General features: G+C 43.8%; 1 protein-coding gene across 2 annotated transcripts; it reads left to right on the plus strand.

The window, feature by feature from the left end:
* Positions 1-2,809: 2,809 nt before the first annotated feature.
* On the plus strand, positions 2,810-15,982 carry LOC129172868 (hippocalcin-like protein 4). 2 transcript variants are annotated; one of them, XM_054763027.1, is made up of 4 exons: positions 2,810-2,995; positions 10,919-11,094; positions 11,329-11,544; positions 13,252-15,982. In XM_054763027.1, exons 2-4 carry the CDS (start codon positions 10,933-10,935, stop codon positions 13,447-13,449), a joined length of 576 nt encoding a protein of 191 aa, XP_054619002.1. In that variant the 5' UTR covers positions 2,810-2,995; positions 10,919-10,932; the 3' UTR covers positions 13,450-15,982. The 2 variants fall into 2 exon arrangements, with proteins under 2 accessions (XP_054619002.1, XP_054619003.1); XM_054763028.1 differs by lacking the exon at positions 2,810-2,995 and adding an exon at positions 8,913-9,998.
* Positions 15,983-17,239: the final 1,257 nt, after the last annotated feature.

Below are 17,239 nucleotides of genomic sequence, written 5' to 3' on the forward strand. Positions count from 1 at the left end.
TAAATCATTAGTATTTAATAATATTACATAATATAAAATAATCCCAGTATAATAAATATTTTTTTCTTTGTGTTTTGGTTAAAAATACAGCAATGAGATATAATTATGTCAACATTTTTAATGGGGATTTATATGTGTGAAAAAAATAATAAATGATCAGTACAACAAACAAACAAAAAAAAGCCCTCTCTCCAGCTGCCTGACCTCTAATAAATGCCCAAGTCTAGTAAGTAAACACACGTTCTTGAGCACCATGTGAGGAACTATTGTGGTTCAACTCTGACTGCTTCAGTAAAAACTGGTGCATTGTATTACTCTTGTATGAGTACTGGACCGCAGCTTTCAATTGCATGCTGCAAAGAACACGAAACACAGCACAAAGAAGAGAGAACGTGAAGGACAAGAGGAAAAAGAGGAGGATCATCGGAGGTCAGAGAGGAAAACGGGAGGAAAGAGGAGACGGGAGGCGGATGGGTGGAAGAAGTGTCCTTTGTGTGGAGCAAAAAAAGGTCAATTAGACAGTTTACGGGGTGGATCACACTGAAACACACTCACACACACACACACACACGCACACTGGTGTCAATTTCATTATCCTGCCACAGTTTCTGTCTAAAAAAACCCCCAAAACAAACAAAAACAGAGCACAAGGAAGGGACACTGAGAGGTGATGACAGTAGCTTAGAACAGTAAAGCTTTTGAAAAAGTAAAGCAGTGTACAGTAAAGACGAAGAGAGATCAATGCAAGGCTGGCGAGCGATACGAGCGGAAGCGGAGGATGATCGGTTAAGGACGGGCTTGACGGCTTGTCTCCCGTGGCAACCCGGTGTTGCTGATGGCCGCACATGAACAGCCATGAATATTCAGGAAGAGAGGGATTCATGCTATATTCATGCCATTTTCAATTAAGCATGCTTCAATTACACAACCAGTGTTCTGTTTAATACCAATGAATGGCTTTTTCAATTATACATATTTGAATTAGACACAGGCAGAGACAGGACGCTCTATACTTATTTCAAAAGAAAGAATGATTGTATTGTCCATAATATGAAAGCTATCCGAGGTATTGAAATAGAATTTTCATATGATCCTGCGCTGTATTCTGGTCTACTATGAATACAAACTGGAGGCACACTGGTCAGTCCTGGGAGTCATTTTATCGGATCATCTGAGCCCCAGTCAAAGTGAGTAATGCTCACCTTGGACTGAAGGACACAAACACCAAAGAGTCCACTCTGTGTGGGCCGCGTTGGTGCTCCAGATGCGATGGACACCATCGCGCCCCGAGAGACGCCCCCGCTGACCTTGGATGATCAATCCAACTGTTCGAGGTAGCTGATTTATTACATTTTCTCCCCCCTTTTTCATGATTTTTTTTTTTTTTACACAATTTGTATATATGGGAACCAAATAGCCTGCATTTAAAATTCTATCCATTTTATTTTTATGTGTACAAATAAAATATAGAATTGAAATTGAAAAAAAATTGAAAAAGAAAAAACATGATATGAGGAAAAAGGGAAAAATACTACTACTAATAATACATGGCTAGAATTGCAAATGAAACCCATGCAAAATTGTATGACATACATTTTGACACTACCGTGGAACCTTGGTTACTGTCCACCCCGGTTTGCATGTTTGTACATCACATTTTTGCCTCAGTTCACGTGCATTCACCAGTTAGCCCACAATATGGCGTACGTCTTGTGGCAGCGAGACACCACACAGACGCCATCTTCCTGTTTTGCCATGAGTTACTTCTTCAGTTCAGTCGTGTTTCTCAAGATTCAAGAGAGTTTTATTGTCATGTGCATAGTAAAACAGCAGTTATACCATGCAATGAAAATCTTCTCGCCTTCCTTATCAAAATGCTGGCACTTGCAACTTTCTTTGGGTTACAGCATTAAGGTGAGAAACACTATCGAATGCAAGAAACAACTCATGTCAAAACTGGAAGGTGGTGGGGGTTGATCTCGCTGCCACTCGTGTCTTTGGGGACAGTCACATCAAACATCACATCTTCAATGAAGGTGAAAGCAACCTGCAATGTTCATGTATCCATTTCATTCATCATATGTATGTATTTATGTGCCTTTTCAATTGTTTCCTGCATTTTTGTTCACATTTTTGGATTTCTGGAAGATTAATTGGATTTACATTATGGGAAAAATTTATTTGGTTAGCGTCCGCTTCGGTTAGAGTCAGACCGTCTGGAACAAATCAATGATGCTAAAATGTTTTTAAAAATGTTGGAAGAAAACGACATTTGTATATTTTTTTCAGTGAAATTACCATGTAAAGTCAATTATTTCCGACGGTACCTTCATCAAAGTCCAAACTATTTTTAAGCACATTTTTGTTCTTTTAGTAATATTTGGACCTGCCGTTTGGACTTTCTTTCCCCTTTTTCTGGAGGACATAAAGTGACAATGTCCTTTGTCTCTGTAACATTTAGTGTCTAGATGAAATATGTAATATTATATTATATTATATATTAATAATATGGAATAAATGTGGGTATGGCCGGTGAGAGAAACCTCAAAAATGACTCAATCATTCACAGCTTATCTTTTTAAACTCTAAATAAACACTGAAGTGAGATTTCAATGGGACATGTTAACCATCTTTGAAGCCTGACCCCGCCCCCCTTCTTCCCTCCCCACTGCCAGAGGACGCGAGGGCACGAGGCGCGCGCCGCCAGAAATCAGTCGTGCGATTGACAGAGACGTGGAGCCAGTCAGGCGAAAGAGCCCCGCCTCCCTTCAGCGCCACAGCCAATGGTGGCGCGAGGGAGGACAAGTTGGCGCTTATGTGTTGGCAAGGGAGACGCAGCGGTTCATTCATCTTCTTCCACACTCAGAGTGCTGCGTTAAGAAGGAAAAGCTCTATTTTACACCAGTTTTGGAGCAGAAAGGCTGTCTCGAGAATAACCAAAGACAAACAGAAAAACCCAAAAGGAGCATAATCATTTTTTCCCAAAAAATAGCAGGTGAGTAGAGGGCACCTTTTTCCTTTTTGGCTATTTCCCCTCTGTGGTACTCCCTTTATTTACTAACTGTCGCAATATCTAGTGACTGCACAACATGGAACAGACAGGTGATAGTTCAAGGACACTTAAGGTGCATCAAATGTGTGACCATGCAGGGTGTGCTGCGTGCGTGTGTGTGTGTGTGTGTGTGTGTGTGTGTGTGTGTGTGTGATGCACCTCTGCACTGTTTTCTGCCTCTGCATTGATCTGAACACGCAGCCAGTGATGACAGCATGCCCTTCATGCGCCGCAAACATACACTTTTCAACAAAACAAGGCTGCAGCTGTTTATCATACACGAGCATACGTTGAGCACGTTGGTGCATGTGTGCTGTTTGTGTTGCATTCAAAGTCATTTCAACGCAGTGTAAGGAGTGATCTACTGTCCAGTCAGTCTTCTGAGGATCAATAGCTTGGGAATGTATCGTGCGTGCGTGTGTGTGAGCATATGACTGGTAGCCTTCATGCAGCCGTGCATCAAAAGGTCACATCAGATGAGCTTTGGTGTTATGGAAATGTGTATGTACGTGCACGTGCCTGGCTGGGTCTGTATGGATAGTATGGTATGCTGTAGTGTTCATTGATCGGTCTCATGCCCGCAACACGTCGGTGTAGGAGGTCTCACTGCATCACAGCCAAAGAGTGCACATTACGGTGCGGGATTCCAAAGTCTTCTAATCAAATGCAACTGCAGCCACAGTTTTTTGCGTCCCCAACTACTTTCAGTTCAATTTGCATTGGAATGCTTTTATTTCATCTCCACGGGTAACTTCCGCTTTACAGATGCCGTGTCTGCTCTGCAGGCGTTGTGGGGATGGCGTCTACTGTGACACATGGTGCTATCAGATACCACAGGACAGGAAACAAAAAAAAAACATATGAGGTGCGACATTTAAGTGGATGAATTCTGGCTTGGCGTTTGAGGAAATACGGTATTCTCTTCATTGCCTATTTGTCTAACTCACGGAATCAGGTGTCATGGCACAGCCTTGTGGTGCAGAAAACCCACAAATGTAGCGTATGTTTAAGGTGTGGTGTTTATTCAAGCATCCAGCATGCTACTATTTCAGGAAATATGGTATTTTGCATTTTGCACATTTGAATTCTGCACATGTATCTTGTACTTTAAAGGTACTTTGTTTGTCAAGCGGCACCAAAACACCATAATGTCTATATTTGAGGTGTGGCGTTTAAGTGGATGATCCTTAATCTGAAACCACTCCAAAAACACTGTTGCAAAATGAGTGTACGACCCGGATGTACTTGTATATTGTGACACGTTTATGTAAACTATGCAAACATGCAAACAAAAATTGGCATTTGAAGCTCACCTGGGCCACCAATCCCAATAATTCCCGATGCAGAAATGTGGTGCAGGTGTTTGGCACATACACAGTTAGTCGCAGGTCATTTCCTAAAGCAATGCTGTGGTAATTCCCCTCGTCACCTCGAACTGACACACGATGATGGCCACTTCCTGTGCTTTGGAAATACCCATTGATCCATATTCTATACAGCGATATGGGACTTTCCTATGTGTGTGTGTGTGTGTGTGTGTGTGTGTGTGTGTGTGTTTTTCCCCTATGGCACAAATGATGCTACTACAACAACCTCAGGTGTCCTGCATTTTTACTACGTCTGTCTCTTTATCTCCATCTGTCTTCAGTGTGCGGCCTGGCATACGCCACACATCTGTCTCACGCATCTCAGGCTCAGTCGGTGTGTGCGTCGGTGTGTGAGGCGCATGTGTGTGCCCCTCCAATGATTGAATCTTTGTCTTGTGTCACATGCTTTATTACACAGGGAGACAGATGCTGGAATAAGGTGTGTTTGTGTGCGTTCTTGTGTGGAAGCACATTCTATCGATGTGTTTGTGAGCCCTCTGATAAGTGGACGATAAAGGAATGCTGGACGGCGCTGCTTGGTGGAAACGGTAGAGCCTCTCGAGAGTTTGGTATACAATGGAACAAAGAAATTTAAAAGACGTCAAAATATAGATTTTTTTTTTTCATGTAGAGTTTGATCAATCCATGTTTGTGCTGATTGGTTTATGTTATGTCATTGCTACTCCGCATAACTTATAAGAGAGAGGACGCACAATAATTCGGACCCATTTAAGTTGTTGCTTAAATTGGCTGCCATAGAAACAGGACGTTTGATGTGCACCATGCCAAGCCACCCCTCCCTGTTATGAGGGCACAGTGGGCACAATGGTGTCCCCACAGAGTCTGCCACTCTTTTACAGGTTTATTCTGACTTGAACACATCAACAGCAACACCATACATGCATCTCCAACTCACAAACGCGTCTCTTGTCCTCCTCGGTCACGAGACGACAGCGAGGTGCATTCAGGGACACTCGGAACATCACAACAAGGTCTTTATTATGCGTGTATGTGTGGTCTAAATAAACAGAAAGGCAAAGAAAAACAGGAAGTGGATATTCTTATCACTGACTCTTACTGTGGAAGTACATTTTGCTGCATTTAAGTATGCTGGGAAATCCAGGAAATACACCTACACTCAAAACCCTGAATTCACCTTAGAAAATGACATGGTGTCTTTGAACGCAACCTCTCATTGCTCATAATAACACCATTAAAGTGTGATTCAAATGTTCTCCTACTATGAAAGAGAGCTTTTCAGGCGTGTGTGCTATCTTTTAGCTTGGTTTAAATTTGCAGTTGATAAAAGATGCTAATTATGTCCTGTTTGTTAAGAAAAATACAGAAAAAGGGCATATTTTATACATAGTTGCAAAAGGTGATTAATCATTATTAATTTGTAAACTATGATTAATTTGATCTAAATTTTGAATAATTTGACAGCCCTAAAAATAATACGTTTACTGTAAATATTGCCACACGGCATCACCTAAACCAAAAAGTGGATGGAGGTTCCCCAGGCAGGAAAAATGAGCATCCCTGCAACTTTCACGCCTCGGGAGTGGATGTTTTTTTAGCCTAGACTGGATGAGATATGCTTTCGTGTGGGAATATTTGCCACCAAGGATCTGAAACTGGCTCAGAACCACCTCCGCTCTGCTCTGACCCTGAGATTTCTTCAAATTGACGGTAAGCAAATATTACTAGTAATGCAACAACAGCACCGTAGTCAAAGCGTGGCAGGAAACATCAAGGAAGGTTAGCTCTTACATGTTACCATTCAGGCAAACATCACTATTACTAGTCCTGCTGCTACTAGTAAAGGAAAGCAGCGCTGTTGCGGCTAATAGTGGCCGACGTCTCGCACGACAGGCGAGCCTTTTGTGCAAGACTCTAGCATTGACTGGTTTCAAACATTCACTGGTGTTTTCCCAGCGCTTGTGTGATATGAGAGTAACTGCTGGGATACAAAAATAAACACGGCGTCTATCAGTGCAGAAACAGCGTGGTGTCCTGCTCGTACACGTTCACAGTTCATGGTGATGTGTGCTGAATGACAGACAAAGCGGCCGGGATTTGCTCTCGATAAAACCCAGACAGCAGAAAGTGGACTGGACCGGACCCAGTTGGGAAAGTGCTCGTCTCGACTGGCTAATCCATCATTTCTTGCTCTACTGCCTTTTGGCAGCAACAGTGTGTTGTCTTGACAACACACTGTTGCTGTTGCACACTGCGGTGAGCGTCCATTCATTTACAGACAATTGTAGATGATCATGGCTGGGCCTGGTATTTGACTGGCATCCTATTGATTGTTCCTCTGTCAGTCCATTGTACTTTTTCCATTTGCACAAAGGTTATTGCCAACACAAACACACAAACGGCCACACACGGGATACACAGCATGTTTTTTGCGCCCGCTTTCCAACTCAATTTCAGCTTTAGCCAGCTAATCATTTTCAGTCACAGGGACAGCTCTTGGCTGCCTCCAGTTAAAGGCTGAGTGTCATAATAATGAGTGTGTAGGCGCACCTTCTGCCTTGTGACCTTGTTTGCGTCCTCTTACACTGGCTTTTGTATGAGACATACGGCGTTAATGTAGCTAGCTTTATTTAACTATTACCGTCAATACTCCTATTCAATTAACCGCAAAGTCTCAATCACGTCATGAGATAGCATCCATCAGAAGTGTGTGATGTTTGAGCAGCATGTCCAATCAGCTTAGCCAGCCAGGGAGTGACGCATTAACAGTCTCCCACACATTTCACAGCTCTGATTATTTGTGTTTACTAGCAGTGTGACAGCTGGAATGAGAGAGTGAACATGTGTTAGTTAAGGCTCCCCTCACTTGTCCAACGCCTGTTGCTAGAATTTACTTCCCGATGCCTCCTTGCATCAGTCCATCGTGTTCGTCATCTTTTCACAAGCTGTCACCCCCCCCCACACACACACACACATTGGTGGGATTTCACATTCAGACATCCTAACATATTTTCTTTTTTGTCCTCTTTTTGCGTCATGACACCGCAGCGCGCTACAACCAACAACGACTCACATGACGACATAGAAAGTGATACATCTCTCGCACTGGATCGCAGCTACAGGTGTTCCTAATGAAGTGGCCAGTGGGCGTGAGCGAGCGTGACGCTGTCAAATCACCGCCCAGCACAGCAGCAGCTTGTTGCCACGCCAACTAAATCCTTTGATGCCATGCGAATGAGTTGGCAACCAGACTTTGTTTATTAAAATGAACGAATTCAAGCTACCGAAATATGACCCATTAATGCACATTTCTTGGGATTTGATTCTCCGCTGCCGTGCCTTTTAATGAAGTGGTAATCAAATCAAGTGGTCACACGACAGGCAAAAACTGGAAATAAAGCACTAAAAGCCAGTGGAAAAAAACAGACATCGGGAGTGATTCCTGGAGAAGTGTTGGTTTTCTTTCTGAGCGCAGCACCTGAACGCCAAGACTGGACGAGGGCTACGTTCACGCTGCAGGTTGCTCATATGTGACCCGTATATGATTTGTTCATATAAGTGTGAACAGTACAATTCAGATTTTTGCAAATGCAACTCAGGCCGTGTTCGTATGTGATATGTATCAAATGGACTGCAGTCTGAATGCTGAGGTCGCATATGTCCCCCAAGGTCATGGAAAGGCGTGTTTTACCATGCGAGGCTTATAAAGGGACTGACAGATGTAAGCAAAACGTCTTCTTGTTGTCTGGAAAATGGTTTTCAAGAACGTACGCCTCACGTCAATATCCCACGGCTCCTGGCTCTGACATCCATCCACACGCGCCTTGGAACACACGTCGCCGCAAGCTCTCCGTGAACTGCCATGGCCAAAGGTCTTAGCCCTCGTTCGTCTTAATCTCCTACGTGGAATTATTTGGTGAAGGAAATATTGACTCCCGTTGCACAAAATCCTTGAGAGAGCACAAACTGGGGCTACGTTGAGCGTGACGTCATGTTTTGCGCATGTGCGTCACTTCCCGGACGCATCGCGTTCACATTTACAAGACGCGTTTGTTTGTTTTTGGATAATGTGAACAACCACAACAAAAAATCGGAACTGGACATCATACCCTGCGGTGTGAGCGTAGCCTCATATAGACACACTTGAGTTAAAGCCGAGAATGCTAAAAGACATGAAAGAAAAAAACACGATTGGAAAGCATGATAACCTGTTCCAGGGTCAAACTGTCACCATTTTAAAACCTTTGCGGTGCGAATGGGAGTAAGTTCACGCCGCTTGTTGAGGCTGGTGCTTCTTTTGAAATAAAGAGCTGCAAAAAGGCCACAGAAAGCCAAAGAAAAAGCAAAACACTGGCAGGTAATCCTTTGCTAAAGGTTGATTGCCTGCATGATGTCACACATGGCAGTGGTTTGTTCTCCTGCACGTTTTGTGTGACTTAAATAGAAATGTAAATTGCCAAACTACAGCCGGAGGCATTGATTTACATAAACAGCAAGGGGGTGGGGGGGGGATCAATTGGAAGCAGGCGATAATTTGAAAACGTATGCACAAGTAAATGTTGGGAGTAAAGTAATGATTGGGAGTGCATAGGAAAGCGTATCTCTCGCTCTCTCTCTGTAAGAATAAGTATATTGCACGGCGCAGCAGCAACACAACCGATGTTGTAATAGTGGTAAAGAGCAGACTGCTGAGCCAGTATCAACACCACTAATGGGTTCACTGCAAACAACAATACAGCAGGTGTCACGCGTGAGTTTCACACTAACAGTTGAGTAGTGCGAGCAGCATTTTAAAGCGCATACAGAGGGGAGCTAAAGCTGGTGGATGCTGACCACGGTTTACGGTATGATGTCTTGCATTTTTATGTGACATCACATTCTTTAAAAAATGTTAATGATTGTACAACCTGAGGGTCCAAACCCGCTTCCTTGATAAATCCAGAGGAGATGGATCGTCTTCCTCTTTGAAGATTCTGGCAGAGACCATCCAGGGAATAATCTTCATGAACTTGACGTTGCCCCCCCACCCCCTCCCTCTTGTGCCGTCACAAGCAGTGTTTATTTTGATTCCCGCAAATGGGATTGGTTCCTGATGTGTTTTGCCTCGCCTGGCTACTGGAGCGTCTCGCCGCCACGCAGAGGAAGCGCTTATTATGTGCCGCATTTGGTTCCCTAACCGAGGGGATGAATCTCATTTGTCTCAGTTGGTGGCCAAGAAACATTAGAATTCTACCACGGCGATGAAGCCCTCCACAATCCGGAGGCATCGGTTGCTGCATTTCTTAGCCATTTCAGATCACAGATAACCTTTTCAAAGTATGTTAAAGTCACAGTGTCCCTGACTGCTTATTGTCTTCATGCATCTTCCTTCTGTTGTGACCCCCTCCTGCAGTGGGTGGTGTGCGGACACAAATGACCATGGAGCGCACAAGCAGGAGGATATCTCAGCAACAAAGCTCCTGGAATGTACAGTTTTAGGGGAGGCTCGCGTGTCCTGGTGTGGAAGTGTGAAAGCTGTCAGACGGGGGGGCTATGACTCATGGATGGCGTCACCAAGGCACTGCAGTGGTCCAGAGTCATGGGAATATGAATGTGTATGTGTGAGTGCAGGTTACTGGCTTATTCAGCATCTTCTCAATACAACGCTTAAATGTCGAGAAATGTGTGGTGGTCCACGACAATAGTGTATCCCACAGGCCGTCCTCCAGTTTTTTTTATGATACTATATCATAAAAGTTGTTACAGCAATCAGACTTCAACTGGCAATCAATCAATCAGATTGACAGGAAATGTTCCTAATTGTAGGGGAAGATGAAGGTATTGGTATAGCGATTCAATTATATGATTGGGAATGCGATTTACAGTTTACATTTATGACATATAGTCCATTTGAGTTTGACTTTATGTCACGTGATCCCGTTAATGATATTTATGGCGCGCTCTATAGGTTGTGATTGAAATGCTTCGGAAGACAAGCTAGCAGTCATGTAATACAGATAGTTTATAGGCATTAGACAAACGGACAATGACTTATGGACAATTAGTTGCTAAGCTGCCCTTGCAAAGACGTTTTTCAACCAGTTTTGCTCAACCAATCTTTACACACGTGCTTGTCAGTTGCCCAAAGGTGTGTACCAAATTTGGTGGTGATACGGCTGAACACACTAAAGTTACAGCGGATGTTTTGGAGAGCGTATTGAACTGAGTGCGAAACTTTGTGGTTTTAATCAGAGCGCCACCATGTGGTGTGTTTGTCAGAAAAATAATAGCACAGCCAACACCGTAGGGGTGCGTGTTTTGACTAAATTTCACCCTTTTGTGTGCAGCGGTTCAGAAGTAGAAAGATGACATCAAGGTTAATCAGACTAAATTAGTAGACAAGCTAACGCTAGTACACAGCTCGGCTTTACATGTGCTCCTGCGCGTGTACTGTGGATTCCTGTTTGTGGCCGTCCTCAGGGAGCTTCGGAAGCACCCTCTCACCTGTACTGATCCCCATCTCCCTGCCTCTACCCTCTAGAGAGGTGAGGCATCATGGGGAAACACAACAGCAAGCTGGCCCCGGAGGTCCTGGACGACCTGACCAAGAACACGGAATTCAACGAGGCCGAGCTCAAGCAGTGGTACAAAGGCTTCCTCAAAGACTGCCCGTCCGGCATCCTCAATCTGGAGGAGTTTCAGCAGCTCTACGTCAAGGTCAGGCCTGGGTTGCCAACTCTGATTTTGTGGAGGAGGAGGTTACAGAAAGATGCCATGATCATTTGCATTGCCGACAGGTGAAATTGTACTTTTTGTCACAGTTATGTAAATATCAATGACTCAGCTGGAACATTATCGGCCGGGTCGTTTACTGTGACTAATCACAATCCAGTCCGCCATCGTGGCTTTTTCCCCTCCGTTTATGCTGAGTCTTATGTTTCTATTTTCCAGTTTTTCCCATATGGCGACGCCTCCAAGTTTGCCCAACACGCTTTCCGGACGTTTGACAAGAACGGCGACGGCACCATCGACTTCAGGGAGTTCATCTGCGCCCTGTCCATCACCTCCAGGGGAAGCTTTGAGCAGAAACTCAATTGGGCCTTTAACATGTACGACTTGGACGGCGACGGCAAGATCACACGCATGGAGATGCTGGAGATCATCGAGGTATGGGTCCGTGTCTGGATTTCATGCATTTGTGCAGAAACTGGGAGTCTACAAAAGCAGGATCTAATTGGCGGCAGGTAGACATGGGCCGCTCTGATAACCGTGGGCAAAAATATCACGCTTTCACGGGATTACAATTACAGCCTTAAAACATGTCATTTTTAAACAATAAAATATTGTTTCTAAATAAATAGCAAAATAAAATGTAGTTCTCAACGCAGTCGACCGTGGCTGATCCTGCGACTCACAAGGTCACAAGGCCATAAATATTTTGTTTGCTAAAAAAATCAATAAAAAATCGAAACGCACAAAAAGCAAATAATGCTATCAGTGCTGAAGAAGTTCCATCCATCCAGCCTTTTTCTATGCCGCTTATCCTCATTAGGGTCTTGGGGGTATGCTGGAGCCTATCCCAGCTGACTCTGGGCGAGAGGCGGGGTACACCCCGGACTTGTCACCAGCCGATCACAGTGGCTCAAGAAGTTACAGACTTGTAATGTTACATTATTATTTCATAGCGTGGTGATTGTGCAGGTCACAACTTCTCCACAAGTGTTTTGGAGATGTTGGATGATGAATTTGCTGAGTTTCTATTTATTTGCAAGTTTGCAGGTACTCTGGCGCCAACGAGTTCCCAAGCCACTGCTTTTTCCTGCACATCTCTATGTTCCTTTTTTAGAAATGTCAAGTAACTCCGGGAAATCTGACACGGCAAGTATAGCGTACTGATTAGCATCCTGTCCGCTCATTGGTCGATCAATGAAACTCCTGCTGATTGGTCCTCGTCTGGGCGACAGCAATGCAAAGTTGAAAATTTGGGCTGGATGGTGACACGTGACAGTCGCGCAGGTTCCATTACAAAGGAATGGAGTCGAGGCAGTGGCGCCCATAACTCCACACTCTACGGGATGCCAAACTAGGGCACACATCTCATCACACCGACGCCGCCTGACGCCAACGAGGCAGCTAACGTCAGTGCTGTCTGTGCCGCATCGGTTAAGATGCCCGACTTCTGGCAACACGGCTCACGTCCGTGGTTCCAGCACATCGAAGCCCGGTTCCACGTGCAAAGAATAACACAGGACACACAGATACTTCCACACGGCGGCCTCTCTGGACCTCCACTTTCTCCAATACCGCGCCAACGGTATGACGGACAATATTAGTGATTTGAAAGCGTGACTCTTTCATACCGTGGTATACTTGTACCGTGAAACCGGTAACTGGCGCATGCCTAGCACCGGGTAACAAAAACATCAACAGCTAATATATCCGAGTACACTTCTCTATGACGCCACCAGATGGCAGTGACTGCATTTGAAGTATCATGAGTGGTCAGCATCCAGCAGCTTTGTCTACCTCTGCATGCGCGTTAAAATGTTGCTGCCCAGCTCTCGGTGTGAAACTCATGCGTCTGACATTTACCATGCTGTTGTTTAGAATGAACTCGTCAGTGCTATTCATCCTCACCGCTATTGCAACATTGGTTCTGTTGCTGCTGTGTTGTGCAATATACCTGTTCATAAACGTCCATGTGTTGCCAGGTTTTTTCACGATCCAATTTCTCATGCACTCCAAATCATTACTAAAGCTATAATTAAAGTATTTATTGTATGACGACCGTCGACATCGGTTGAATGGAGAGGGGTTCCCCAGGGTGGCGCAGGTGGCATCAAGACGTCTGTTCTCTCCCCCCTCCCCCCGTAGGCTATCTACAAAATGGTCGGCACGGTGATCATGATGCGCATGAACGAGGACGGCCTGACCCCGCAGCAGCGCGTGGACAAGATCTTCTCCAAGATGGACAAAGACCACAACGATGAGATCTCCCTGGAGGAGTTTAAGGAGGCCGCCAAGTCAGACCCCTCCATCGTCTTACTGCTGCAGTGCGATATGCAGAAGTAGACGGCCTGCGGTGGCGGTGGGGGAGTATGAGGGGGAAAGAGAGGAAACCGGGGGGTGTATTAGAGGACGGGCTTCTGGGTTGTGGAGGACGAGGACGAGAATCTCTTTCCCAGCGGTAATTTCTCAATACAGCGAACATGAGGTTCATGTAAATCATGGACTATTTAGAAAAACCAGCGCATCCACTGTTGCTTCTGATAGGAAAAGGAGGATAAAAGTGAAGTGTGTGTATGTTGGAGCGGAATCAGTCAAATCCCCTCCCACTTTGAAGAGCGTTTCCAAATAGATTAGAACATGACGTCGGCAGGCAGGCTTAAAGCCAAACTTCATTAAACGTTCATTATGTCATCAAAGTACTGCAACAATTTGAAATCTCTGGCACGATAGCCGTGACGTTTACATTATTTGGCCATTATAGTGGCTTAAACGTCATTGTTCGCAATCTGTTGTTGTTGCTATTTTCTATTTCCTTCCACCTTCAGCTCAAAAGCGTTTACACGTTGACTCGTTTCACTCAAATAGGCCATCTGAAGCATTTACCAACCTCGTGTAACCACAACATGTGACAAAAAATATGTCGATAACTTGAGAAAACAGCCTGTTCATGTTAATATTGCAATATTACGGCGCTAGAAATGTTTTCAGCGCGGAGGAGGCCACCTTAGCAGTCTAAAGTGCGCCTAAAAGCAACAGTAACGGTATAACCATGTTATCTAACGTTACCTGCAAAGGCCAAAGCTGCCTCCATGATTTATCGTGGTTTCAACGCTCCGTCCGCTTTTCCGCTCGTTTTGTTGTTTTTCTTCCTCTGCTGAAATGCCAGAGAGGAAGCACTTTGATAAAAGATGCAGGGAGAGCAACTTTGTTCAACTCCGCTCTGATCTGAAAGAAAAAAAAATCAATGTGGGGGGAAAAATAGCAAAAGGTTAAAGAGGGAACCCTGACGTGCATGTACGTATGATCAGCATGCATGCTTGAAATACACGGCTTGCAAATGTCCGACTATCTAAATAGTCCTCAAGAGCAGCAGGAATTTGTCTCTCCTCCTCCTCCTCCTCTTCCTCCTCAATGATGGCCTCTTATGTTTGATAATGTAATTACTATAATATTATATGTACATTTAACAATGGTATTTATGATGACTATAAACAAATGTAAAATGTACTTCTAGCTTAGAACTACTTTCATAAGACAACACAGCTACAATGTGTGTGTGTGTGTGTGTGTGTGTTTGAGAGAGAAAGTGTGTGTGTGTGTGCTGGAGACTTTTGCAAGTGTTTTGTATTTGCATCATTTGTGTTACAAGAGCTAGTTCAGCTTTGTACAAATATGTGTGTCTGCAAACGGTCACACAGTATTATTATTCTTCAACTTGCTTTTGTGGTCTGCTGGTACACAGAGTGTGTGTGTGTGTGTGTGTGTGTGTGTGTGTGTGTGTGTGTGTGTGTGCGCGCGTGTGTGATGTCTTATGTATGGGATGTGTCGTTTTGTTCACCGTGGCCTGCTATTCTTCAAAATAAATCCTGCCATAGATAAGTCATGGTTTTAGGACAGGACAGCTGCTCGTGAGGGGATACAGAGATGTGACTCACAGCGCCACACAGTGGACGGAAGCCGCACGTCAAGATGACTTATTGCAGTAGTATACAGTCCTGGAGTTTTCTTTTGTTGGTATACCGATGATCAGTCATGACTCTCCCTGAACAAATAAATCAGTAACAGACATTTCTTTCTATGTTTAACCAAATAAACTTGGTTTACCAGCGATATTCGGATCATTTTCGCATGAGAGACAAACAGCAGTTATTTTTGGCAAAGCAAAATAAACCCCAAAAGTGGCTCTGTGTGCATCACATGCAACAAAATGTGGACGGCATGTTTGTTTTGTGAGCGAGTAAACTACTGCAATAAACGTGCATCCAGAAAGTGCACCGTGGTACCCTAGTTTTGTTAGATTTCTGCTGATTTGTTAAATAATCCCTCAGAGTGGCCCCTTTGCGGATTAGAAGGGGTGGCGGCGGCGGTGGTGGTGGGGGGGCAGCCCTCATCAGCACCACTTGAACCCACAAAGAAGAAACATTCAGTTTCCTCTCAAAAAAACAAAAGGGCACTTTTTTCCCTTGTCTTATAATTAGTGTTAAGACTCTAGCTCAAAACTCCGGAGAAAAGATCATATTTAAATGTGTGGGGCCTCTATAGTACAAAACCCCATAGAGAAACATCAACATTTAATTGCCAAAGATGGCCTTGTTGTGGGTGGTTTTTGGGGGTCACACAGAGCTACCAATAACAGGATGCATCATGCACTATGACCAGAAATGCTTATGAAATATGATGTTTATTTATGTTTAGGACTGGGAATCATTTGTGCTCAGCCGTGCAATATACACCTGCACTTGGACATCTCTTGTCAAATGTCTACACGTCTCATCATCAGATGCTTGTTTGTTTTCAATATGGTTAGAAACGAAAAAAAAAAGATAATGTAATTATTTTTGTTACATGGATTAAAACACATGGATGTTGAAACGCCGTTAAGGGTCTCTCTGCCCACCTTATGTTACGTTAGCACGCTCACTCACACATTATGAGTCACTGTCTAGCAATGATGTCACCTCACTGCAGTGATGTCACCCTGCTGTTCCCACGGCAACCATGCAGAGGCCATCAGACAGGCGCATGCAGCTTTGTCTGGGAAGCACACATTTATGCACAAGAAACTGGATGGACTGTCATTTATAATGTAAAATAAGACATACCATTCCATTGTATGAGTTATAAGGTTTAATAATAATTATGTGGAAGTAATTAAAACTCAATCAAATTAGGTGTCTGATTTGTAATAAAGTCAAAATAAAATAATTTTTTACAAATTATTCTTTATAACTCAGGCTTTTGAAAAAATGCAACAAAATATTTACTACTGTGGTTGTATAAGTCCCCCGCATGACACTATTTAAATATTTGTATTCATTTGTATTAATAATGTATTTTTCTTTATTGTACTACTTTCTTATGCCTAGGTATGCCTTTTTAAGTATATAATTATATTAGGTGCAAATTATTTGATGGATGTATAAAGGCTCAATTCAAAAGTTCCTGCAAGGGTGCACGACACTTTAGTGGGCCTTTCTGCTTCAAGCCCATATTCTCTCTAAAACCCCCATTTAGCCACCCGCCATGGAACGAATCGATGCCAATCTATTCTAAACCTTGCTGGATCACGTTTCAGCTTAAGGGGGGAAAAAAACACATTTGTGCACAGAGGCTGAGCAGCAGACAAGCTAGTAGAGGTCACTGTGGAGTGATGCCGTGTTCACAAGCGCCACACGAGGGCGCAAAAGCAAGGAACAATGAGAATGTGAAGAAGATAAGCGCTTATTTCGAACGCGCAGTTACACTGAAGTACATCTCGTGTTTACAGCTTCGCAATTCAAGATGTCCGAAAAGAAGTAGGAAGAAGCAGAACCCCTTTTCCAATGTCACAGCAATGACTGATAATTTGTGCACATTCCCGTGTTCAATATGTATTATTTCATAAGAAGAATAAAAATAAGGAAGAAGAAGAATGCTGAGAGTCCCAAAGTAGTGCCATTTCAAAAAAAGGAAACTAGCTTTTTGTGAGCCACGACAAGCCACAGAGGTTTGTAGAAGAGCCACTAAGGTGAAACCAGGGTACCAACATGCATTAGTCAGGACACTAATGGCCATGTACATCTATCATTAGCTAGCTTTAGGCTATTTTACTTGAATTGCCCATCTCTCTCTCTCTCTCCATCACTCTCCCACA

The sequence above is a fragment of the Dunckerocampus dactyliophorus genome, chromosome 20 (assembly GCF_027744805.1).
Source record: "Dunckerocampus dactyliophorus isolate RoL2022-P2 chromosome 20, RoL_Ddac_1.1, whole genome shotgun sequence".
Taxonomy (NCBI): Eukaryota; Metazoa; Chordata; class Actinopteri; order Syngnathiformes; family Syngnathidae; genus Dunckerocampus; species Dunckerocampus dactyliophorus.

Excerpts from the sequence above, each read along its gene's own strand:
- LOC129172868 (XM_054763027.1), top strand. The coding sequence starts at position 10,933 with ATGGGGAAACACAACAGCAAGCTGGCCCCGGAGGTCCTGGACGACCTG. Across the intron at positions 11,095-11,328 it reads TTCAGCAGCTCTACGTCAAG|TTTTTCCCATATGGCGACGC; the intron begins GTCAGGCCTGGG and ends TCTATTTTCCAG. Across the intron at positions 11,545-13,251 it reads AGATGCTGGAGATCATCGAG|GCTATCTACAAAATGGTCGG; the intron begins GTATGGGTCCGT and ends CTCCCCCCGTAG.